This window comes from Acromyrmex echinatior, chromosome 1 (genome assembly GCF_024713525.1).
Source record: "Acromyrmex echinatior isolate Ae372 chromosome 1, ASM2471352v2, whole genome shotgun sequence".
Classification (NCBI taxonomy): Eukaryota; Metazoa; Arthropoda; class Insecta; order Hymenoptera; family Formicidae; genus Acromyrmex; species Acromyrmex echinatior.
Genome location: NC_141852.1, coordinates 17124963 through 17151504, shown reverse-complemented (window position 1 = coordinate 17151504; position 26542 = coordinate 17124963). Strand labels below are relative to the sequence as shown.

General features: G+C 36.2%; 2 protein-coding genes across 4 annotated transcripts; one reads left to right on the top strand and one right to left on the bottom strand.

The window, feature by feature from the left end:
- Positions 1 to 1828: 1828 nt before the first annotated feature.
- On the top strand, positions 1829 to 5919 carry Cog7 (conserved oligomeric Golgi complex subunit 7). Its single transcript, XM_011070375.2, has 11 exons — positions 1829 to 2033; positions 2287 to 2376; positions 2990 to 3175; positions 3247 to 3378; positions 3470 to 3653; positions 3725 to 3918; positions 3996 to 4487; positions 4561 to 4681; positions 4764 to 4937; positions 5017 to 5475; positions 5552 to 5919. Exons 1-11 carry the CDS (start codon positions 2031 to 2033, stop codon positions 5722 to 5724), a joined length of 2208 nt encoding a protein of 735 aa, XP_011068677.1. The 5' UTR covers positions 1829 to 2030; the 3' UTR covers positions 5725 to 5919.
- Positions 5920 to 6088: 169 nt separating this feature from the next.
- On the bottom strand, positions 6089 to 24285 carry LOC105154691 (uncharacterized). Of its 3 annotated transcripts, none has more exons than XM_087405224.1 (9): positions 24135 to 24285; positions 19075 to 19546; positions 18135 to 18214; positions 16081 to 16315; positions 11649 to 11766; positions 11229 to 11379; positions 10988 to 11147; positions 9189 to 10846; positions 6089 to 8798 (listed from the first exon to the last, which is right to left on the bottom strand). In XM_087405224.1, exons 2-8 carry the CDS (start codon positions 19414 to 19416, stop codon positions 9389 to 9391), a joined length of 2544 nt encoding a protein of 847 aa, XP_087261350.1. In that variant the 5' UTR covers positions 19417 to 19546; positions 24135 to 24285; the 3' UTR covers positions 6089 to 8798; positions 9189 to 9388. The 3 variants fall into 3 exon arrangements, with proteins under 3 accessions (XP_087261350.1, XP_087261346.1, XP_011068673.2); XM_087405220.1 differs by lacking the exon at positions 24135 to 24285 and adding an exon at positions 23779 to 23850; XM_011070371.2 differs by lacking the exon at positions 24135 to 24285 and adding an exon at positions 21960 to 23683.
- Positions 24286 to 26542: the final 2257 nt, after the last annotated feature.

Genomic DNA, 26542 nt, shown 5'->3' with positions numbered 1-26542 from the left:
GTTAAATTTAGCGTATGAAACGATACAAGTATGTGACGCGGGATGTTATACGGGATGTTCCGGAAACCGCGCGTGCTTCCTTCGCGTTTTCCTGCTCGAGTCGCTCTTTCATACGTTTCACGAGCTCTGATTTAAATTCTGACAAGTACTGATTTTATCATAATCGTTCTGATTCTTAATCTATCTCGATTTCGATCTGCGACGTAGCTGATGATTCTATGATCGTTGACTCTGTAACTACCGACCTATACGATTGTTAATTTTCCGCGCACGTTGGCCTGATAATGACGGATGCCTCGAAAATATCCCGAAGCGACCGCAACAACCGTCTCGCTTCTTAACCACCAAGGAAGCGCGCGTCTTCGGGTACACCCCGTATAAGTGTATGTAACGTACGGCAATTGGCCATGTGTGCGCACGATTCACGGACTGTCGACGACGGTCGGCCCTCTTGCAAAACGAAAGGGCGAGGGGAGCTGGTGGTAGTCTCAATCTGGTAGTACTGTAGTAGTAATGGTGGTGGTGGTGGTGGTGGTGGTGGTGGTGGTGGTAGTGGTGGTGGCGATGGCGGTGGTGGTCTGGTGGTTCGAGCCAGCCAGCGAGCTGAGAGAGCTGTTTCTAGGTTCTCGGGTTCTCCGTCCACGACGACGGCGAACGGGTATAGGCAGTTCGTCGGGTTGCTTCTCTCCCTTCCTTACTTGGGCCGTGTACGGGGGTGATTTTCGGGGAGACGAAATTCCAGCTTCCAACTGTTGCGCAAATAACGTGGCGCAAACGCAGCCTCGAAGGCGTGGCGATCGACAAAGGGCCCGGAAACGGCCGATAACGTGCCGTTTTCCATTCCCCTTCACCCCACCCTCTATCTCCGTCTGTCTCTCTCCTGATTTTTTTTTTCGCCGTCTCGTTACGCACCACCTGCGGAGTAGGAAGCAGCCTCGCCGCAGAACAAACGAGTAACGTGCCTCGCTCCAGTCGGGATTGTCGGGAACTCGCGGGACTCCCGGACATGCAACGAGGAAGAGGAGGGCGGTGGCGATGACGGCGGCGACGACGGCAACGACGACGGCAGAGGCGGTGGTGATCGCCTCCTCGATGTGCACGAGCGTGTTCTGGAATTCGAAACACACAAGTTGTCTTTATCACGATTTCTGCTGAGAGGAACATCGCTCGTTTTATCACCTCATCGCTCCTTTTCTCTCTCTCTCTTTCTCTCATCCTTTCTCTCTCGCTCTCTCGCCGTCTCACGCGACATGCATACGCGTCTCCCTGTCGTTCTTCCATTCTCACACATACATGATACATGCACGTTCTCTCTTTCTTTCTCGCTTACTATCGAGACTGCCCGACGCACTTCTCCGTGACGCACCGCGCAAGATAAAACGGACGCCCGCCCGTCGTCGTTTCTCTCCGTCTTCGTCGGACTGCCGGACGTGTTAGCCTAGAAATCGTCCCGCGCCGAGGCGATCAACCTCCTCGTCCTCTCCTCCTCCTCCTCGTCTTCGTCGTCATCGCCGTCCGTCCTGGCACGATGCACCGCGCGATCGATCCCGTCTCGCCGCGCGTGAATTTATTGCCCCCTTTTCCCTTCCTCACACGCACGCACCGCACGCCCGCGCTGCCGCGAATGTTTGCGAATGTTTGCGAATGTCGTGTATCGAGCCGTGCCTCGACGTCTAAAACGCGGACAAAACGATCGCGGTGACGAGCGAGGCCACGTTTGATGCGTCCGCGTCTCGTCAGTCTCGTGACGAACGACTCTCTTCGCGCGCCACTCGACGCGCGATACCACGGCGACGGCGACCAACGGCGACCAACGGCGACGGACGATAACGACGCGAGCGACCGAACGGGGAAGTGGGAACGTGGAATAGAGACCGATCTTGGCACCTTGGCACCTTGGCGCGACGTGTACACCGTACACGTCGTTGGACTGCCGGAGGCGGCCGTCTGCGGGTGTCCCAAGGATTTCCTTCTCGAAACGCGCACGATTGTCGACGGAACACCGACCGCGAGTCGCGACTCTCCTCGCCATGGTAAGCGAACGCAGCGTCGGTTCGGTGCTTTTTCCTTTTTTTTTCCCCCCTTTTCGTTTTACTCTTTTTCCAACTCGCTTGCTCGCAGTGACGTACAAACTTGTGGTTACGATCGTGAAATTTTTCTCTGCTCGGAACACGGCACAGTGTGCATGTCCGGGAATTCGACTCGCGAGGAGACGACGTGATCGCGGAGCACGGGTCGGCGGAAAGACTCCACGAACCGTTCCTAACCTCAAAATGGCCGTTTCAGGACGTCGCCGCGTTCTCCGAGGACAGCTTCGATGTGAAGGAGTGGATCAACCGGACGTTCAAGTCCGCCGAAGCGCAGGAGAACAAGGACGTAAGTCGCACCATCCTCGGGCCACCATCCCCGATTTTGTCAATTTCTATCCCCCGTCGGATCCAAATCACGCTCATCGTCGCGACGCCCGTCGGCCACCAAACTGGCTTCCACCGCCAGCGGCGGTGACACCGATCAGTTCTTTTTAAAGACGATCCCTTTTTTCACACCACCGCCAAGGTTTTCGGCCCCTGCTGAACGATATATTTTTATAAGCTCGCGTATCTCACGCCCAAATTTATGTCGCAACACCGTTGGGTCATATACCGACGGACAATAAACTTTTCTGTCGATTCCGCGACACACACGGCGATATTTTTTCGTTTTTAGAATAAATTCTTACGCGGATATAATTTTATCGCGTAATTTTGTCATTGAATTATAACGTTATTTTTGGTAGTATTTTAATAGGTTCAATGTCATTGTAAATTAAGCAGCTCATGTATTTCTAACATAATGAGAAGAAGCTAGCAACTAATTATATTTAACCAATTAAAGAATATTTCAATCTCGTATTCTGTGTTATTAATTAATTATGAATTGTTTGACGATTTTATAAATATAAGCAACTATCTTTGAAAAAATTTGTGTCACGGTTGAATATGCTTTGCAGGCTTTTGTTTCATCATTAGTGATGAAGTTGCAATTATATGTGCAACAAGTTAACGGTGCCTTAGAGGAGACCAGCCAATCGGTTCTCTCTAGCTTACCAAGAATTTTAAGAGACACTCTACTCCTGCAGCAAGAAACATTGGCACTAAGAGAAAAAATGGTTGCTGTCAAGCAAGAGATTGCAAAGGTTGGTACACCTAATTTTTTTAAATATTTATCTTGATAGTAGTAATACCTTTAGAAAACAATGAAACCTAGATCGAGAAAGACACGGCCTCTTCTATGGCAATGTTGGAAAAGATCGATAGGATAAAAACGGAGTTACAAACTGCTAAGCAAGGATTACACGAAGCCGACAATTGGACAGTATTAGCGAATGATGTGGAAGAGGTATATGAAAATTCCAATTGGTTTCTTCACATATTTCGATATGATATGCGATAATTTAATTATTTTGTTTCCTTTAATTTTAATATAACAGGTATTCGAGTCTGGCGATATAGAAGCTATATCTAATAAATTGTTCAGCATGCAGAAATCGTTAGCTATGCTTGCGAATGTTGTCGATTATGAGGATAAAAAGCTGCAGCTAGAAGGCTTGAAAAATCGCCTCGAGGCGATAGCTAGTCCACGATTGGTCCAAGCTTTTACTGCTGCCAATTCAGGTGAAATTTGCAAGATCCAAATTATTTCATTTATTTTGCAAGATATGATACTAATGTCATATTTTGTTTAGAACAATCGAAAATTTACGTGGATATCTTTGGTAAGATGGAACGTCTGCCTCAGCTTCTCAAATATTATCACAACTGCTTGAAGATTTCTTTAGGTCAAGAATGGAGACGCACTATTGAGTTAGCACAAGATGAAAATGTTACCTATTGGCTACGCGTATATTATGACAAATTGTTATCCTCTTGGCATGAACAGGTATGCGCGGTTTTTGTCAGATCAAAATATGATTATTGCTGCATTACAAATATTTTCTATAACTGTTTATGTTAAAGGTGAAATGGTGCCATCAAGTCTTTCCTAATACTTCAATAGATATTCATGTCGAGGTTTATGCTGACCTTTTAAGGAGCCTCGATCCGGGTATTCCAGAATGTATCGAGGCGATTCTCAAACAACATTCGAATTCGGTGCAGTTGACCATTCTACACGAATTGAAACAAATGACAAAGTATTTTGCTACAAACCTTAATGGTGCTATCGAAACGTCGCTCCGCGGAAAATTGCAGAATGAAAAATTATTGTCACTAGCGCAAGCTGTATATGCGCCTTACGTTCCTTACATTGCGAAATATAGCACGTTCCAAACTGCACAGTTAGAACACCATCTACAGTTTTGGCATCATTCGCATGATGATTTAAGCGATACTATCAACTCCCTTTCTCTTAGTATTTCGCGAATTATGGGTTATGCTAGTGATGCTAATAAGCAATGTAAGCTTTTTACAGAAGGTTGTGGATATCCCGGTTTATTGCAATCGTTAAACGTATGTTTACATTTTTCGCTTGTATCATGATTATAAAATGAATTTCTTATTAAACTGACGATCTATGTTGTAGATTTTTTTCAACAAATATCTTGAGAAATATCAACAAGGTCTGAGACAACTTGAGAGAAAGAAAGTGAAACATGAAGACTGGAATTTATTCCAAATGTGTCTTACGTTGATGCAAAATATAGGTAAATATATAAGTTTTAGCAATCAATTTTGTATATGACATGAACGCGAAATTAATGTAATTTAAATTGTATTGCTGTATAGGTGATCTCTTGCATCAAGTTCAACAATTTGAAAAATCGCTCGTGGTCGACATAACAGAAGCTAGTAATAAAATACAAAATACAAACGGTAGCGTTTTCTGTCAGTATAAAAAATTACTCTTAACTTCGACAGGATGCGCTGATCTAGAAAATCTTGTTGCATCTTTCCAAAGAGGTATGTATACGCGCGTAGTAATAATAATTATAATGTTACGGAAAGCAAATTATCTAATTTCTTGTTTTTTTTTTTGCAGAGGATAAAACAATTCTCGATTCCATTATAAAATCTATTCAAAAACTCTGCACTGATTTACATCATATCACGTACGAAGTCATTTTTGCGCCAATATTCTCTCAACTATTGCTGGTGCAAAAGGCACCGGCTTGGACATTGGAGGCTAACAAAATGTCCAATCTAAGTTCAGATTTACCCGATTATAGTTTCGCCCCTCAAGAATATATCACACAAGTCGGACAGTATTTAATGACGTTGCCACAGCATTTAGAACCGTTTCTGTTGAGGGACAATCCGAGTTTAACGCAAGCGTTGAAGGCAGCGGATCCACAATATGTTCAAGGCTCTAGTGAATCTGGATTTACTAGTATTCTTTTGGACATTATTGCCCGAGGAACGTGTCAAATGTTCCAGGATCAAACCTTAGGCATCTGTCAATTGAACTCCGTTGCTTGCAAACAGCTCGCAACTGATATTGGTAAAGATCTTTCATTATCTTTAACTTTATAATTTCTGAAGGAACTATGAAGGGACATAAATAAAAATTATTGTAGATTATCTGGGCAATGTACTGGAGGAGCTCGGTCTGTGTTTATCGGAAAATCTTCAACACATGTCCTTACTGTTAAGATTACCATCCGAAGATTATCAGAACGGTAGTTCTGGATGCAATGCTCGTGTCGTAGCTGCAGTCAGACAAATGCGCAATATTACGTCTTCCGGCTGACACAGTCCGTGTCAAAAACCGGACACGATGTCACAATGTGAGAAACTTCATTTACCGTTCCATGTTTTTAGCAAAACTTAGTGATTTCGCGCGATATTTGTACAACATATTTGCAACTATATTTCTATAATTGTAAAAAAAAATCATGTATAGTATTATAATATATATATATATATACGAACGTATTCTTATTAAGTTTTGTCTTTTCATTTAACACACACTTTACATTTATTGCAAGATCTATATTTTATGAATAAAAAGAGATTTAAAAGATTTGAGTTTCATTAGATGAAGACTCGGGCTTAACTTAAACATGGCTACATAATATTCTCTGATCAGGATAAGTGCGGGCATTCATCAGGTATCGTACTTTAATGTCATTTATTCGCTACACTATGCCTGAACTACTGTTAATCAATTTCACTCTGCATCGGTAAGTAACTCGAATACAGAATGATTTTGTTTCAAACTTATCTTCGATTTTTCTTTTTCTTGTATATCGACGTACAGAATATAAAACAAATTACAAAGATCGCAGCACCATAAGAACTCGGGGCATAATTTATGCGCCAGAGGCGTCGAATACTTACAAAGAACGAGAGATGTCTTTATATATAAGATCTATTAGGAAACCGATCATTTAATATCGGTAGAGATTCATAGTTGAGCATTTTCTCTTACTCTTTCACTCACTCTCTTATCACATATTCTCGTATATATATTTATAAAGTTTGAGACAAATACGTATTAACGTCTTTTAACGAGTCGTGTTATAAAGACGCAGATAAAATGCAGCAAATGCATATTTCGTACGAATATTGCACATCTGGATTGGATAAAAATATCTATTTTGCATAAAGATCCGCATTTATATACTTCATATTTTATCATAGATTTCATTTATACATAATTTATACATCACGAAGTGTATAAAAAGCATTTGCTACATTTTTCTTCTCCAATGATATCATGAACTTTGCATCAAACTTATATACACGTAAAATCAACAATTGTTAACGTATCGAATATTTTACTCGTCGAGTGTACAACACCATTTTCCACGTTTTTCTTGTCTCTAAATTTATGTTAATTGTACGTAATATGTTAATTTTGCCTAAGATATGCAATGAACGTTAAAGTATAGCACGATAAACTATACACGAATCCATTAACATATAGACACAATAAATTTGAAAGTCATAGGACTTGTGCGTAAGTCTTTCGTGAGCATACGATGTAGAATCGTTCGCCCTGATGAAAGGATCATACCGAAATATAAATGTAATTATAATTATGCACGATAAATACTTAAAATTTATCGCGTGAATTACACAAGCAGGGTACATTTTAAATTAATAATATGAATAATAATAATACAATAAAATAATATGAAGAATACAATCATAAAGTAAACTGGCTATTAAAGTACATCGCTAATACCTTGTCTTCGAATTGTAAGCGTGCAAAAACTGAAAGTGATCTCGCACATTTCTCTCTCAACAATACTCTTAACAATTTGTCACGGATTAATAGACAAATCGTTGCACCTTACGCAAGTAGAGTTTCTTTTGTTTTTTTAAAAGAAATTCGCGCGATTTCTCTTCAGATTCCGTGCGAGGAAAAACAGCTATTCGATTAAGTCCACACAATACTTTGCGACATACGCATACATAATCGTAATTAGACAGTCCATCAAACAATTACTATTTGGTAGTGAAAAGAGAATTATATACGGGCAATCGTGTGGCACTATTTCAATGTGGTCTGAGTTCCTACTTATCTTCCTGATTGACTAGAATTCGATTTTTATTCGATTACAATAGCGTTCGCAATATCAAAGTCATTTCGTGGTGATTTCACAGTCGCTGGTTCGTAGAGAATTCCCTTATTGTTCGATTGCCTACGCGTTGAGAATCAAGCGTCGAAATCCCTGATTTAGATAGCGGATTTCTTTTTCTACTCCATTCTCGACTACGTCGCGATTGTGGCAAGTTTCGTTATAATCAAAGCATATTCGTAAGCAGATATACTGCATGCAATATGTATCAAGTCCTCCTTACCTACGACAGCACTACCAAATGTTAGCATATAAAAGCTAGACTCTCTCGCGAGAGCTTAAGATACATATGGGAAATTATTGTATTATATAACAACATGTCGGATGCCTGTGAGCAACGGTGCAACGTGATCCGACGTGATCGGAGTTCGATATATATATAAACATTATCTATATGTTTCTTTTTCCCAAGGATGACAAAGCTGTCAGCATTTCCTAGGGAAAATAGAAAGTTATTTTTTAGAAGTAACAAGTTACAATTACTCGTTATCGAGTAGAAAAAGTAATAAGTTGCCGATTTTTAAAAGTAACCCGTTACAGTTATCGTTACTTGAATAAGTAACTTTTCGTTACTTTTTCGTTTTTTTAAAATGACCACCAATCACAACGGACCTATAGAGGCTTTCTAGTCTCAAGCGCTACGAGTAGCTTGTGTCCAATCGTACCGTGTCCAATCGTGTACAAAGTAACGATAAAAGTAACTGTAAAATTCTGTTATCAATAAAATGTAACTTCGTTACCGTTACAGTTATCAAAGAAAAAAAGTAACACAGTTATCAGAAATTACAAAAAAAGTAACTCGTGACTGTAACTTTGTTACAAGTATAACGAGTTACTTCCATTCTCTGGAATTTCCTTTATAACCCTGGCCCATATCCAGTAATTCCTTTCGAATAAATGGGAGAAAAGACAAGATTCTTTCTTTTTCAACTGATAAAACTAACGCTCGATAAGTTAAATCAATAATCAAAAAGCTGAATTAAGAAATACCGATGCTAGAAACATTCAATTGTGTACATTGCATGTTTTGGCTAATTGATATTCGCTGCTGACCTATTAGTGTATCCGTTATTGACTGGTGCAAATATTTGATCCACACACCGATGAAGATACTTTATTTGCCTTCGTTACAAGGGACTTGGTCTTACTCCTTAATGCGGTCAGCAGCAGGAAGGTTTCATGCCACTTTTTTCTTACTGGTCTTCTTACTGCGAGGTAAGGTAGCGAAACTTGTTATCTGAAATGAAGATACAATGTTATTATAGCTTATATTTTTATTATGGAATTCAGATGACATGTTACCAATCTCTCGCCATTTTTTATGGTTTTGATGGAATTTATTAAGTGATAAAAAATGAAGAGCAAGATCATTTTCTTTAAAAAGACTAAAACTCAATCAATTATTTATAAAATTACTTATAAATTCAAATATAAAAATCCCTTATTTGAAATGAACAAACCATTCACTCTTAAAAAAATTATGGATTAATTGCGTTATAATGTCACATTAAAAATTAATATCATGCAAGACTAAAACGCGCAGTTAAGTGTTATGTGTTATGATTAAAAAAGAAATTGTAGTTAATTGTGGATTAACAAGACTCAGAAATCAGAAACTAGTCCATACGATCTTAATGAAACAGTCCATCTCTTCTGGCCGAATTTCCTATTAGGATAAAATACGAAATATGGGAGAAAACTAGGATAGAGAGAACGAACAAGCTTTTATCATATTTTAAAAACATCAAAGACAAAAACAAGTATATGTAATTATTTAGTACAGCTAATATAATTTCTCTATGAAATATGCGACTTAATGAAATGCGTTTAATTAATGTCAGTGATAATCTCTTTTCTGTTGCTGTAAGGCAGCGACTGTGACATATCACGAATCTGTGAGTTCGATTCATTTTCAATATTCTCTTCATGATTTTCGGATTTTTCTGTATTCATTGCACCTTCTTCTTTCTTATTATCTTCAATTTTAAAAGCTTTAATTTCATTTAAGGGCACAATCTTAGTATCCAAATTATCAGCGAAAGTATTAGTTTTGTCGAAATTTTTAATGCTGTCATCGCGTTCCTGTCTCAGTGGAATCTCTTCTACGTCCACTTCTTGCTTTGAAACAGATAATTTTGAGGATGTGTCTACAAACGCCTGGGATCCGATACTACTCGATCTTGATACGGATCCACTGGTCTCAGAATACGAGGAGCTGGAATCTTCCTCTTTAGCGGAAGCTTCATTTTGTTCCTTGTGGAAAGCATTGTGAAAGATGTTCTTCGGGATCGTTAATAATTTGGAAAAACTCTCCTTAGCGCGTAATCTATTAGATTTCTTCTTTCTTTTTTTCATGTCCGGGATATGTGCTAAGAATATATCTTTCGTAGCATCCGCGTTTGAAACAGTTCTCAATGTACCAGTTTTAATGACCAAGGTGGCCTTTAAAGCATTTTGAGACTCGTTTTCGTCAATATCTTCATTACTTATTACCTCGTTACTTGTTGGAGCTTTCGGAGCGGGCTTTTTATGATATTTTCCTGCGCGAGTATCACCATCAAGATCGCAATTCGATGTACTTGACGTAATGGAAGATTGAACCGCAGTATCGCAAGCACAAGTACTTAACGAATCGTCAGTCTTAATTTCCCGTATATATTCCTTACCTTTGTCGATTGTATTCAACTTTTCTTGGGAAGATACGATGCTTGTTACAGCTTTGTGCGCATCATCTAATAGTTGCTTCAATTCGTTGAATTTTTGCTGACATATCTCGCCGGTTATTCGTCCAAGACCAGTTTCTGTATCAGGCTTTTGGGAAACAGTTGGAACTACTCCTTGATTACTTTTCGGTTCATCAATATATTCAATTTGCGTGTTAGAATCGCTTTGCTGAGAATCAGATTCCTTTATCAAACAATCGATATTTATTTTGTCTGCGCTTTTTGTTACCGCAGGTATTGACAAGTTTTCCATCGAGATATTCTTGATCTCTATGGTCTGCACTGTTTGCACGTCTATTTGAGCCGAGTCTGTGTCAACGAACTCGCCGCTCGATTCCATTGATGATGATTCATTATCTTCTATTTTCATTGCGGATTTGTTTTCGTTTGCGGATTTATCGTTATCGATATGAGCGATAATAGATGTCGAACGGTCTACCGATTTATTATTTTGAGATAATAACAGTAAAAGCTCGACAGCTTGTTCAGGAGTCAGGACGTTTAAGGACGATGGTAGGGAGACATTTTCGGAAGGTGTGCGGTCGAAATCCTCGCCCCTGTCCTTCAAAGACCATAAAAAAGTACGTGTTATTAACTGAGTTGACGAATGTGCGTGAAAGAGCGACGTGTAATTTCTTTTTTTTTTTTTTTGTTAATGATAGATGTGTACGCGATTATCAGTCTCTATGCTATTCGGGCTTACTTCGGGCGTCTTCTTCGCGGTAGAACGAGGCTTCACGCGTGTTCTCGCACCGACGCTTGATGTTCTCACTAAAGAGTCACCCTGAGAAGTCGTTCGCTGGGATTGCAACGCCTCGCCGCTACTGTAACCGCTAGATATGTCGTCCGAGGACCTTATATTTCTATAAATATGAAAAGATTTGTTACTATCGATCGCTTAACGTTAACGCGATTGTTCTTGAAAGCTGCGCGGGACTACGTACGTTAAACTAGCTATGGGCTCCCTAGGCCTTGGCTGTCGAACATCGACATCCACTTCGGAAAAATACATCTCTACTCGAGACGCATTGCTGCTGGACTGAGTCCTGCGAGGACTATAGCCTCTTCTGCCAATGTGCTCTCTCCGACGAGATTCTATAAGAACCAGAAATTTTATTTACTTAAAATTAAGTCACTAAGTGGTAAGCGTGTTTTGTTTTATAAACTATTTAAATAATATTTTTAAAAATTTATGTATAAAACACATGTATAAAATTATATATTTATAAAGTACATAATTATATTAAAAATAAACATATAAGTCCGTAAAAATATAAAAAAGAAATATTTGCTTGCGCTCAAAATATTTGCTTTTATTTTCGCAAAATCTCCATTTAATGAACACGACGCGAGAGCTCAGCTACCTTCCATATCTGTTTCGTCACGCGCATCGGGTGTGTTTCTATTTTCATCCTCCTTCTCGCCGGTTAGATCACTGAGGCTGTAACTTTTCCTCAATTGTTGCACCAGCCCACCGCCGCCCTGGAAAACAAAGCCGCCCGTGAAACACATGCGCCGCAAATAACGCGAACAGTATGTTACTGCGAGAAAAAAAAGATGAAAAAAAAAAAAAAAGAATTAAGTTATCGAGAGAAAAACTCAAAGAGTCGATTAAGTAAAAGAAAACAAAATAAAAATCTTACCAACCAAAAGGATGTTAATGTGTTATCTGCCGTCACCCGGTCACGGAAGGTAAACTCCCCTTACGCCGAATTTAGATCAATCCAAAGGCGATTTTCTTGCTTTTCCCGGACGTATATATGTGTTTTCTGTTAAACATGCGCCGTCCAGAAGCACGCGACGGCCGATGATATATAAATGCGTGCAATATGCGTGAGTAACCGTCGCGTCTAATATAGCGCGTCGTTTAGCGATTAGTTCTATTAATTGAATGTGAATTTATATCTTTGGAAAGAATGCGCTGCTGGTGCGAGAATTAATGCCTGGAATGAGAGTCGCTGTTCGGGATACAGCGGGAGGTGATGTAAGACAGGACGCGGTCGTTGCGGCGAAATGAACAAACAAAAACAGAGGATCAAAAGCTCATCCAAATAATACTTTTATTTGAAAAGAAAGGAATCAGCTCATCATAATAATCAGAGTCTTTGGATTACAAAAATCTTATTCGCTAGAACAGCTCGATGCTAAGTGCTCGCACACGGAAAATTATATGTGAGAAGGCATTGGGGTTTACGTAGCCAGAGATTGTCTTTGTTGCTGCAAAGACCAAAACTGACTCCTGCATGCTTTTCGCGTAAATTAATCCCTGACAATTCATTCGGAATTATAACGTATACATGTACAGTTAAAACATCCGATCGCAAGGATATAATACGCAATTCTCTAGAAGAATAATCGATTACATATATACTGAAAAAATGTGCTAAATTTTAATGTTTTGAATTTGATTAATTTGACTAATTAAATATTTACTAAATGTAAACATATATTTATTCATTTACAACTTACAAGAATTTGATATAATCATCATTTTTTATTGAGTTAATGTTTATATTTATTACAAGTAAATATTGAATCAATATTATTGAAAAAAATATGTATTAAGATTTAGTATATTTTTCCTCAGTATACCTGTAGCGTGAATTACGTACAAAAATGATCTCTCTTTCACACATCAAATAACACACGCGTCTTTTTCCGTCTATGTGTTTCCATAAACGAGTGACGTCGAACAAGTAGCGGGTATTTTATCGGCGTTGATACAGCAGGACACATCCAACAATTGTTGTTGATCACAATAGTCGATGAGGGATTTTATTGTTACTATGATTTTTCCGTGTGCGCGCGATCTAACAAATTTTTTTTTTTTTGGTAACTTCGTTGGTGAAATGCGCAAACGAGATGACGAGTACACAAAACACGTGAATAACACTAGATATGACAACAATGATGATGGTGATGATGACGATGACGATTACGCGAGCGCGTGATCGTCCATCTCGTTGTATGCATTCTCAATTCTCGTATTAACAACTCCTTTTTCTGAATTCCTCCTCCCGAAACGCAACTTGTAGAATATATGACTTGTCGAGCATGCAGCATAAAACAGATGCTTAAAGTCTCAGTTTCAATGACTTCGATCGAGTTAATCTAAGTTAAAGATTCGTTGTCTTTTTATAGATAACAATCCTACTTATGACGAAGTCGAAAAAAGACTTGGTCATAAGTCGATCTAACTCTAGGATTACAAACGTCAGTTTTTGAAAACCGACTAAAATTTCACTCCACATTTTATTTTATAATTTAATAAGGCGATTTGAATTTTTATTTTATAATTGATTGATTTACAATGTTTAACATTCTCATAAAAAAAATTTATCAAAAAATATACATTTATATATATAAAAATACCCAACTGGATTTGAGAAACTCACATGAAGTTTCAAAAAAGATGTGTAATCTTAGAGTTCAAATCGAAGTCAGTGTTCATCGTGATGGTTGATTGTCTAATCACATCATGAAACTTATATAAAAATTATGAGATAAAAATACATGACATAATAGAAAAAAAAGATGTAATTGTTAATAGTTAATTACACAGAATTTTTAATTAATATTTTCGGATTTTTTCTTTGATATATTTTGATGTCAACGATTTTTTATTATCGTTCTTAAACTGAACGTCTTGACCGCTTTGATATAATTGGCATTATTATTATTATTAAAGTTAAGGCAATGTGTGGAATATTACGTAAAAATATTGAGATTGCTTCTAAAGCTATTTTATATTCCAGTTAAGACGTACGTAATCCTTATAAATCTTAAATTGAACGAAGTTTACGTGGAATAATTATACAAATCGAAGTAAGGCACACGAGTGGAAACGTTTAACAAGTCCTATCTTGGTCGAAAATGTGTACATGATTAAAAGTTCTCCACTATAGTCATGTTTTCAACGATTAAAGCCTTTCAAAATTTTCGTGTCTTTCTAAAAAATAGAGATACAAGATTGTACAAAAAGTCTTTTTATCTATTAGTGTATTAAATACCTATCAGTGTATTAAACAACCTTTCCGTCGCTAAATATATTTTATCCATAGTTAAACAATCACACATAGTGTAATTTTTATACTCACGAAAGCAATACAGACAAGAGATTATATGTATCACTAAATGAAAATTTGTCGTGAATCCGCGAAAAGAAAATTTCGTCTCGCGTATTCCCATAAAAAAAGTAACACAAAAAGCAAACTCGTAATAGAATTGCATGAAAGAAAAGTATCAAAGTGAGTGTATAATATACAAAAAAAATTGTCATCGATCCTCAGAGTGCTTTCTTTCGCGCGTAAAAAAGTCTTTTATCACTCGTAATAATCGTATCAGATACAAATCATTCGAGTCTTCGATAAAAATCGTCAACACTTTCCAATAGTCTTGATTCTTTCTGCTTTCCAGATTTCCGGTGGTTTATCCCCGTTTTTCCACCGTCTATATATCAAGTCATTTTCTTCTTTCCATTTTTCTAGTTTAGTTAATTGACGCCAGCATCGTCGCTAAACTCTAAATCGTAATTCTTCGTGGTCGACTTGCAGGCGCGAATTTTCTGTCGCCTGGTGACTTTGGTGGTAGTGGTGCTGCGCTCCTTCCTAGACTTTCGCGTTTTTCGTGGGGCTTCCTTCTCGGGCACTTTGAACTCCACCGGTTTTTCTTCCTCCAGCTGATCATTCTCCGTGTCCGTCATTGGCAGATCCTGTATTAACATTTCATCGTCGTCCGTTGTCGAGTCGCGGTACTGCCAGCCAACAATCGCATCCGTATCGCCTATCACCAGATCATCGGACCTAGCATGCAGATGGCTGTAGTCCGTGCTGTCGTCCGGATAATCCGGCCCGTCTAGCTGGTTGTTTGACCACGTTGTCGGTCTGAGGTTGGCTAAGCTAGAAATCGCCGGGTCTAATTGACGATCAGGGAGTGCACTCGTCGTGGTCGGGAATACAATCGGGAGATTCTATCATGTGATGCCGAAATTTTGTTTATTTTTTTTTTATTTATATATAATTTTTTTTGCGTTTCAATCGGCCAGCAATTCGGCGTGTTCGTGTTGGTGGTTGTTGTTACGGGTCAGTGGCAGAATTTCGTCGTGTGGTTGACGATGATTCGGTGTAGACAAATTTCTTAAGCAACGGCAGCGGTTAGGGCGATGGTCGGGCGATGGTTAAGTGTTCGGTATTTGCCGTGCGTGGTTTTGCGGATGGCGATGATGGCGATTTTTTGTTTTTTTTTTTTTTTTCAGGTTTGATTAGACGGTAAGACGGCGATGCAGTGGTGAGAGAGGGCGATGACGTGCGGGAACGCGGATGGGACAGAACGAAAACAGAAAAAATCAAGAACACATAAAATCATTAGTGAGCGAATCGAGGAGAAGTCGATAGACGATGTTCTATGCGTGGTCAATGAAAGCGAGAGCTCAGGCTAGTTGAAGTACAAGATCAAACAAGATAAGGCATTCCTGGACACTGGCAGCCTCTTGCGGGAGACAAAATTGTAATTTTATGTAAAAAATAAATAATGAATTATATTTATATTATTACATTTTTATCATAAATATCACAAAACCAAATTTCCAAAGCGTAATTCTCCTCGAAGCTGCCAGTTCCTTTTCTATTTCTACAAATACAGTGTCCCAGTTTGTTATTCCATCTTTCATTCGTGGATTCTTTGAAATCGATTTGATCAAAGAATCTCCAGGTGAAATTTATAATTCCGTGGATAATTCCGAGGCACTTAGTACATTGACGATACACTTCCTGATATTTGGACCACATAGGGCCTTACCTTGATGGCAGTCTGCATGAGGACCGTGGTGGCATAGTTCACGCCCTTGGTACCGAGATGCAGCACCGCCGTATAACCCTGCTCGGTCGCACGTGCTAGGGCTTCGTCGATCTCGGCTTCACGACGGATTAGCGCGGGATGCACGAAGCGCCGATAAAGAATACTGGAGCCCTTAGTAGCCGGGCTTAGCAGCCACAGCACCAGGATGATTTTAATCTCATAGTAAAACGGGAACCTACGTAACAAATATTCAAAGCGTGTAAAATATCCCATGCGCTAATGCGCTCAATATTTCTCAGATTTTGAATTTATATATTATTATAATTAATTCGTAGCGTTTTTTAATGAAAGAATGTTATTTATTTCACATGAGCATTAAAAAATACATTAATGAAAGTACTTCCCATCACTTGTAAAACGCTACGAATTAATTCCAACACCTAATACATTTTATATACATTTTTGTGTGTACATATATGTATAAGTTACGACATTGCAGTGATATAAATAATAAATATATTTACATGCGTTAAAAGTATTATAATATCCTGTAAAAAAAACCTACAAAATTTATTACATTTCCAAATTAACGAATAAAGCTATTCGAAAGTTATTCGAAACATTAATTCGACAAGGACGTGCTTTGATCTAACCGGAATTTTCAAATAAACTTGTCACATTTTTAATACGTAATCATAACGTAATAAGAATAAAAATAGTTGATCGCGGGCAATCGCTGTGCCGTCACGCAGCTGTAATCTACTCGATTCGATTCGCGTCGCGAAAAATTCGTCACGGGCGTGAAAGTGAGAGCGGCGTGGAGAAATGCAATACACCGGTGTGCGCCGGGAGAGTATCAGGCATTTCGACGCCAGAAATACGCGGGAACTCGTTTCCTTCTTGGTTGTAACCCGAGTATGAAGGGAGATCTGGCGTGATGTTCCCTGAGGATGAGAAAGAAAGAGAGACAGAGAATAGAAGAGCAATGACGGAGAGGACGGAGGCAGGCCAGGGGAGGTGAGCGGGCAGAATCCTCAGAAGTGCATGTAAGCCAATATCTATCTCGTCCGAAATTAGACTTTTGGAATTCCTCACGGCGAGAGTGCGGCTTTCAAGACTGCGCGGTCCGCAGCTGGTTTATTGGCCCCTTGGCTTGCTCTCGTACTTGCCACGAGACTCTGAGATTCATCTCAATATCCGGTACGTTATATATTACGTATGTGCGGCTGCCCTCAAATCAATGCAACGCTGTTTCCTACATGTTTCAGCTTCTACTTTTTTAGGAACTTCGATATAGACTCACTTATATATTGATTTTCTCTTATAATGGAAAAATCGATACATCGATCATTTTTTTAATAAATATGAGTAAAGTGCTAATATGAGTCTCCAATTGTTTGATGCGTAAATAACATATTATACTTATAAAGCAATAAGATATAATGCGCAAACAATTGGAATGTACTTACAACAAATTTAACTGCGGACGGTTTCGATTCTGGACCTGAGTCCTCCTCAGTTGCGGAAGTCAAGTTCAAATTACGCAAACTGTAGTTTGTACTTAACTTCCGCACTGAGTAACTATTAATTGTATTTCCAATTGTGAATTATATCTCTTTATTACCTAATAAATATATTATTTACTTTCCAACAGCGTAAAGGCTCATAGTGGTATTTTATTTGATTTATTCTCGAAGCTGCAAAAATATTTTTATTTTTATATACTAATTATTATATGCTCAAGATAGGAAATATAGAGTTTTTTTTAACGTGTATTAACGGATTAATATTAAAAAATAAAATATTAATTCTGGTAATAATTATTTGCGATTAGAGTGTACATATTAAAATATTCTAATTAATACGCGAGTGTTTTTATAAGATGATCTTGTTTCCGCGGATATTTCAATTACTTACTTATTATATTTCTATGAATAAATATATTAATATTAATGATAGATCTTAATCCTGTTCTATCAAGATAAGTCACACAAAACACATAATTTATGCAAATTATATAGGGGATGAATTTTTAATAGCAATGTATTTCTCACCAAAAACTAAAGAAGACGTCGGTGAATGTTTCCGCGCATGTGAACAGCGCGAATACTATCCAGTACATCATCCATTTAACCTGAAACCAAGGAAATTCTAGAGTAATAGAGGATTAGAAAAGTAGTATAAAAGAAGACTGCAAATAAATTTCATATTTATCATTTACAGTGTAAAGAATGTTTAAAAAATAATTAATGAGATAAAAAATAAATATTATATTAAAATATAAATATTGCTCTAGAAAAGATAAAAATATTACTCCGAAAATCTATATAATTTATATATTTTATTATTCACAAAAAGAAAAAACAAAGAGATTCCAAAGATAAAATTAAATTAGGTTCTATTATTGCAAACTTTTCTTATAAAATAAGTAGAGCGTAAAGATAAAAATTTATGATGGCTATGTACGTAGCAACATAAATATACTTTGCAAAAAGAGTAAAAAATTAGTGTTAAAAGATTCTCAATGTTTATTCAAATCAGTGTATTTGTGTGATGCAGATAACATTTAAGTACAAATTGCTCAATCACTTGTCATTGTGTGACAATTTGCCGTATGTATTTATATAAAATATTATTAATTATGTAAGAATAAAAACAGAAATGTTATAATCTTTTCGATCAAATTTTCAATGGAATCAACTTTTAAATTTTAAATTGGAATATCAAATCATATTTTGTAATTTAAGCATAATTAAAAATATACCAATTATATAAAATAAATAATTCTTTCTTTATCTTCAGAACGTTACTCTACTAAAAAAATTTATATAAATATTTTTCAAAAAATAAAAAATATAGGAGAATATATCAAAAAGTTTTATAGTTTATGTAGTTATTTTAAATTAAATATTTTCGTAATGTTGGATTTAAGGGTTAAAATAGCATTTGCTAAGCTATTTATTGCATGACTTTTTACTTATGTTTCTCACTTACATATTCCTTGACATTTTTCGTGCGCACTGCCTTGTAGGAAGCGTATGCCGGGTATAAGGTGCCGAAGACCAATCTGAAAATCGGATAAACGAGCCTATAAATAAGGGATCGCGGCGACACTATCGCCAGAAACACCGTCAACAATCCGACGTTATTCAACGTCATTCTTATGGGAAATGTTTGCAGCCAGTAACGGCACCAGACCATCGCTTGTCTCGCTAAAAGTTCGCCGATTCCCGCCCTATGAATTACCGCAACCGGTAATTCATTCGATCGCGATGCGTCCTTTTCAGAAACATTTATCGTCGATCGACGGTCTTTTCTCATATCCATTGTATCCATCGTATTAGCAATTTATTTCTCTCTATCTCTCTTTCTCTCTCGCGTTGCGCGACAACGTTTCTCTAATCGTGAAATCTTGAATGCTTCCGGAGATCCTGCGACAATCGTCGAACGAGCACGACGAGTCGAGCTGCAACACAAAACAGAAATTATTTGAGAGATATCGTTACCATGTGTTAGTGACGCAATTACGAATTTAAGAAGATTCAATGGATGAAAGATTTGATTAACGTGGGTACTTTAAGTACTTTAAGGTCTTGTTAGAGAAATCAACTTATCGGACTTGTTAAGGCTCCAATGAATGAGTTCGATGATTGGAATAATTATAGAAAAGAATGACATAGTTCTATTTTTTGATAAAATTAAATATTAACCTAGCAAAATCGTTGTAGCGAATTAATACCGACATGTGTCAGTTAGAAAACATTATAATGCTATGATAACATTCGAATATTCACACAGAAACAATTGACTAAATAAGTATAAATGAGAAATTTAAATTAATGTGTAAATGTATGTACACTCTAAGAGGCTACAACACTTTTTTTTGAATGGGTTTCAGAATGCAGTTTGCTCATCGAGTGATTGGTTCTTATTTATGGATTCTGCATTCCAAAATCCATTAAAAGAAAAGTGTTGCAACGTTTTAGTCGGTGAGTGTGTATATGTGTATATATATATATATATATATATGTGTGTGTGTGTGTATATATATATATATATATATGACTGCCAAGGAAAAAAAAATTTTTTTTAATCGGTCTAACTCGGCTTAATTCAAAAGCTTCCATTTCATGCCAAAAGAACACCCCTAAATTTTTACCAAAAAGTATTAAGATTTAGAGGTCGCTAGTAAACGATTTTTAACCAAAGTTTCGATTTTCCTTAATACATATTTAATTTGATGCAAAAATGACTTAATCCGGATTTCAAACATGGTATTGTATGTTTTTTTAATCGCTGAACACAAATAATTCGTTTAACTTTACGATATACGCCTTAAGAAATATAACCCGATTATTGTAAAAAAAATTACCAAATTTCGAGTTCAAGATCGATTTAGCAAGGTCCCAAGCGTTTGAAATCCGGATTAAGCTATTTTTGCATCAAATTAAACATGTTAATTAAATTAAGGAAAAACTTTGATTTAAAAATCATTCACTAGTGACCTCTAAATCTTAATACTTTTTGATAAAAATTTAGTTTTTTTGGCATGCTAGCTTTTAAGCTGAGTGGCCGATAGGTTGGAAAAAAAAAATTTTTTTTCCTTGGCAATCTAATATATATATATATATACATTTTTTTTAAATCTCTAAAATATTTACATTTTGAATTTACTAAAACATTTGTTTTTCAATATATTAAACTCAGGTTGCATTTAAAAAAGTTTTTCGTACTTCTACATTATAGGAACAAAATATTGAAAATATAAATCGACGTAAAAAGTTACGCGACAGTACGTTGTGTATTTTAAACATGTAATTTTACATCAGATTGTTGGGTTCGTTTACATTCATCAAATATTTTAGCTGTTTGTTCAAACGATTTGCGCTTTTCGACGATAACATCATGAAATGGTCATCAAATTTGGGATTCCGAAGCAGTGCTTTCAATTGAAGCACGATCTGCCGATCGATATTTGCAATGACCTCGATTACTCTGCTCTCATTTAATGATTACGCAAGAAACTTATTATGGAGATCCAATTAAACACGCGATACGACAGTTCGTCACCGTGTCTATTATTTCTTTTTGAGATAAAAAATCGATTACAATTCACAATATCAACATATTGTAAGTTGTAATCAATTTTTTTTCTATTCAATTATCAAAAAGGACAGAATAAGTACTGTCTCTTATTTTTTCAAGTATTATTCATGCAAGATTTATATATGCCTTCGTATCGTAACATATGCATTGCAATTGAATAGATAAATTTTACATGTACATTAATAAACTAACAATAAATAAAGAATTGAATTTATTACTAATATAGGGAAAAAATAGTTTTGCTGAACAATCTAAAAATTTAGTTAGATACAATAACCGAAAATAATTTTGTTGGATCATTAAAATTGTTACATAGAATGTTCAAGCTGATAATATCCCAAACTTTTTGCAGCATTTATCATGTTTGAGCGTTCTACATAATTATTTTGATAATACAATAAAATTATTTTCAGATCTGTATTCCACTAAATTTTTAGATACTTCAGCAAGATCCTTTTTTGTAGCAGTTTAAATAATTTTATTTACTTATTCTTCAATTTATGTAATTATTATATAAATGGTTTCAAATAATTTTTTCATAAGATCACCTCTTATTTTTATGAACTTTGATTATTAATTAAGAGCACGGGTATTTTTATATGTAGGTATATAGAAATTATATAGTAAAGCGTAATCTGGCATTCAAATAATCCACACTAATTATGCTCATTGTCTTGATTTTATACACCAAAAATACTTCTGCAATTTATCTCACTAATCTATACAAAAATAACAACAAACTGTCTAAAAAAAATTCAACGTTTTCTTCTTACAATCCAATCAGTGCGTCTGTCAGATTCATTCGCGTCTCGTCTCCTCGAACTCCAGTCTCTGCCTGTTCGTGCCTGTGGCGTGGCGTGCGAGACAACGACACGACGCCTCGTCAGTTCTTTCGTCGTGACGAATTCTGGCGAATCGTTTCCTGCTCTGTCACCAAAGTCTTCGTCGTGCGTGTCGTTGTTCTTCCTCAGATTATTTTCTTGCGTGTGAGACCGAGCTCCCAAGTTAATGCGCCGCGCAATTCGTTCTTCTCGCGTATGCTTCCAGTTACAGACTAAGCGCGTAGCTGCGTCCGTTCGGGCATCGTCAACGTCGTCGACGTCGACGACGACAACAACGAGCTGCGGAGGCTCTATTTTCGCGCCTTAAGGCGCTATCACGCGAGCGCTGCTAAACTATGTCTGGAACCGCGGCTTTCTCGATCGTAATTCACCTGATCATCTTTGCGCCACGAATCGCTTCCGTGAACTCTCCACGTTCTGGAGAACTGCCTCGATCGAATCAAAACTGTTTATGTCCGTCGTATGTTGAAGTAAATAGAAATAATCATATAATAATTATATAATTGAGAAATATTATTTTCGGACAGAAATTATTTCGGAATATACATTTTTTTTCATAATTATATTTAATGAACAATTTGCAACTATAATCATTCTCGAAAATATTGAATAAAATGCTATTTCTTACAAGTTTAAAGAAGAAATCTATTAAAATTCAGTTGAAAATAAATGGAAAATAGAGTTTTATTATTATATAAAATATTGAAAGAAGCTTAATTTCGAACATTTTTAATGTTTAATTACTTTCAATGTAAAAATATTATTGCAGCTTGAAAATGTTACATAGGTATGAAGAACTTATTTCTGTTTGACATCGAACAAAGGTCAAAGAGTCTATAGACCAAAGTGAATGTGGAGAACTCGAAATATTTTGCCTTACAATAAGTCAAATGTTGGAAATCTCCAAAATGCTGTTTTAAATTAAAAGTAGTAAAAGTATTTGCGACAGATGTATTTAGAGTGTATGACCGTTTTTCCACCAGTGGGTCATCTCCGTATGTGCCAGAGGGGCAAGTTAATTATATGCACCAACCTAGATATCGCATCGGTCAAGCTTTATCAGAATGAGGATCGTGATTTAATTTTCCAAATGCCGTAATGTTCGAATTTAGATTCAGTCGAGTTATAAATCTCGCGCGCAAGCTAAATATTGGCATCACCTAAATACTTAAGTCGTGACTACAAACATGGGACAGGACAAATATCGATATTCCTAATACCACACACTTTAGATGTACAGAATAACACATAAGTCAGATGGGAAACATAATAGAAATATTGTTTCTCCTGAACATCACGTGTGTGAATGTTCTATGTGACAGTCTCTCAAAAGTTTCGACAGCACTCTGGAGGTCTCTAAAGTCTCTGGAGAAATAAATTAAGCAACGAATAATACGCAACAGTTATAAGGTGTTTGTAACTTTATGAATTAATTTTATATATTGTTGTATAATTAAATTTTGTTGTATATGGTGAGACTTCGAAAAAAGTTTCCGTCGTTTTAACCTGGTTTCTCTCGTCTGCGCAGAAGAGTTTCCTTATAAGAATAAAAACAATGGCTGCATTAACACGAGTTGCCAAGTCACTTCATCAAATCAACCGAACGAATTAAATTAGCGCGTTAGCGTCAATTCTTCGTACAGCGACAGAGAGGCTCACGACAGAAAATTAAAACCGATGTAACCTAAGCGAATTCGATTGTCTTATATGCCATAAATGCGATGATAAGATGCACCGTAATGTCACTTACCTCGATTTCACTATCACAAAAATTGCAAATATTTTCTTTATTTTATACTGTTTGTTGAATATTTGTCAGTACCTTTAATTATTGAGAAATCTCGCTGGTGTTAATTATAGTAAAAATTTATATAAATAGTAGAGTTAATATTATATAGATATTATTTATTATATATATTAATTAAAATTATATAATATTAATATATAATATTAATATTATATTATGTTACATATTAATTTAATATTATATATTAATTATAAATATATATTAACTAAACATAATATATATTATATGTGTTATAATTAATATATAATAATTAATACAATAATTCATACATTATATATAAATGTTATGTACTTCATTACCATTATTACAATTATCACTCTGTGCAAAATATTTTTTAATAATTATAATAGAATACCGACAAATATCACTGATATCTCTATTGATTGTATATATTCTGGGTGCGACACCTCTTGACGTTTGTGATGCGAATACGACGAATATCGCGAAACTGAACGAAAACTCCGCTCGTACAAAATCGTGAACGATCGCAGCCGCAGATAATTCAATGATTATCACCAATGTCGTTCTCTGCCGCGGATTACGTAACAGGGCGTCCCTATAATGCGCATCGTCCGCATCATTCATGACGAACGCGATCGCCCGCGACGCGTTATTCACGCCTGGCCGCTTCCGGTTCCGGTTCCCAGACGAACCCACATATGAGACGTCCTTTCGATTCGCTCATGGGATATCGGGACGAAGGAGCTAGCCGACTGGCAATCGCGCGATAAGACCCCGACGATTTACGACTATAGCGATTTCGCCGCGGCCATTTACGAAATTGAATGTCCACCTACTGGCCGACGCCACACCGTAAGATTATCTATCGACCTGATATCTCGTAAAGGAGGATCCAATGACTTTTACGCCGCTTTTTTAACTTTACTCCGCGTGACGTGTTCGTTTCTTTTCAGTCGTATACATTTCCGTCTGAGCAAGTTTGTGCGAGAGGTTTATGTCAAAATTTTTATTAGCTTCCTCTAATCTCTTTCGGGAATATCACGAAATTTTCAATTTAATATAACTACAGCTGTACACGGAAAAGATGATTTTGCTAAAACATCTAAAAATTTAACTAGATACAGATCTAAAAATAATTTTATTGAATCATCAAAATAATTATGTGACGCTCAAATTGGTTGCTAGAATAAACTTTTTGTGGCATCGTCTATGCTTGAAATTCCTACAAAAGTATTTCTAGGTCTGTATTTAGCTAAGATTTTTAAGTGATTCAGAAAAATTTTTTTTTCCGTATAGTAAAAAATATTATTTTCATTCATATCTTCTATTACCAACTTTACTTTAAAAAATATTAGTTAACGTCATTTATCTATTATATAACTCTCACTGTACTAAATTTTTAATAATTGTTTGAATAGTACTAATGCGAAATAAAGAATAGTAGTTCAATCAAATTATTTCTTGTATCAATATATGTTTACATTTAATAAATATTCAATTAACATTATTCAAACAAATATTTATTAAAATTTAGTTTTTTTCTCTCAGTGTGTGTTAATGTTATATTAACATCAACATGGTGAGAATTATACAAAGTGTTTAAAATTTAAATGTCAAAACTTCGGAAGCGTTTAGAGGTATCAATAAATTAAAAAAAAAAAACTATAGAAATGAATGCCTTAAACGGTCTTTTTTTCAATTTTCTCCAAAACGAAATAAAAATCGAACATATCTCTAGAGAACTTTTTTTCTTAGTTTATCGATCCCTTACACGCTCCCGAAGTTTTGACATTTAAATTCCAAACACCCTGTATATAGACACCGCACAGTGTTAAATCTATATCGATATTTCCACAGTATTAGAATCATTTCGTTGTGAAATTTAATTTCAATTTCTTATGATATGTTCGTTACTTTCTCAGAGAGTTATTGGATAGTTTCGATATTTTTTCTTTTCTAATGTGAAATTACTCTCTCGTCTATAATATTTGAATCGATATGTTGCTGGCTGCTGGCGTTCAGCAGAAAAAGCAGCTTTGCAACTGTTGTAAATCCTTTAATGTGATTGGTTTTATTCTTAGTTCCTTATTAGATATAAATGTATAAACCAATCATATTAAAGAATTTTACAATAGAGTTGCAAATCTGCTTTCTCTGTTAAATACATTTAATATCATTTCCACGCAAGTATTCGTTTAAGCGAGAAACTGTGTTGAAAATATTTCGTATTGCTACTCAAGGTCGTGCAGTGCTCGAAAGTTTCGAAACAGCTATGGATACCATCATTTACAATTCCAGGGACTCGCAAACGCTACACAGGTGCAGTTTGTGTAGTCTCGTTCGCGTGAAAATTATATTCGTTAACTTTTGTTTCGCAAAATAATTGTATGTAAGTGCAAAGGTAGCATATATGTAGATCTGTCGTTCGTGATTTAGGCAGCATAGAAATAGAAATACATAAATAAAGAAATGTAAATACTGTTGAAGAAAATTATTTCTCATTACATTTTTTAAAGATAAATAAATTGAAAAATAATAATAAAATAGACGCAAGTTCGATTTAACCATTAAAAATGAAAACTAATTTCTTCAAGATATTCTATGTACAAAAAATCTGACCAATATTTTAAAGAGAGTTTCCCACTGGATATAAAAAAATCTGGCATTAAACTTATAAAGTTAATAAATATATTTTAATATAAAAATTAAAATACCATACAAATATCTCTTGAGACTATGTCACAAT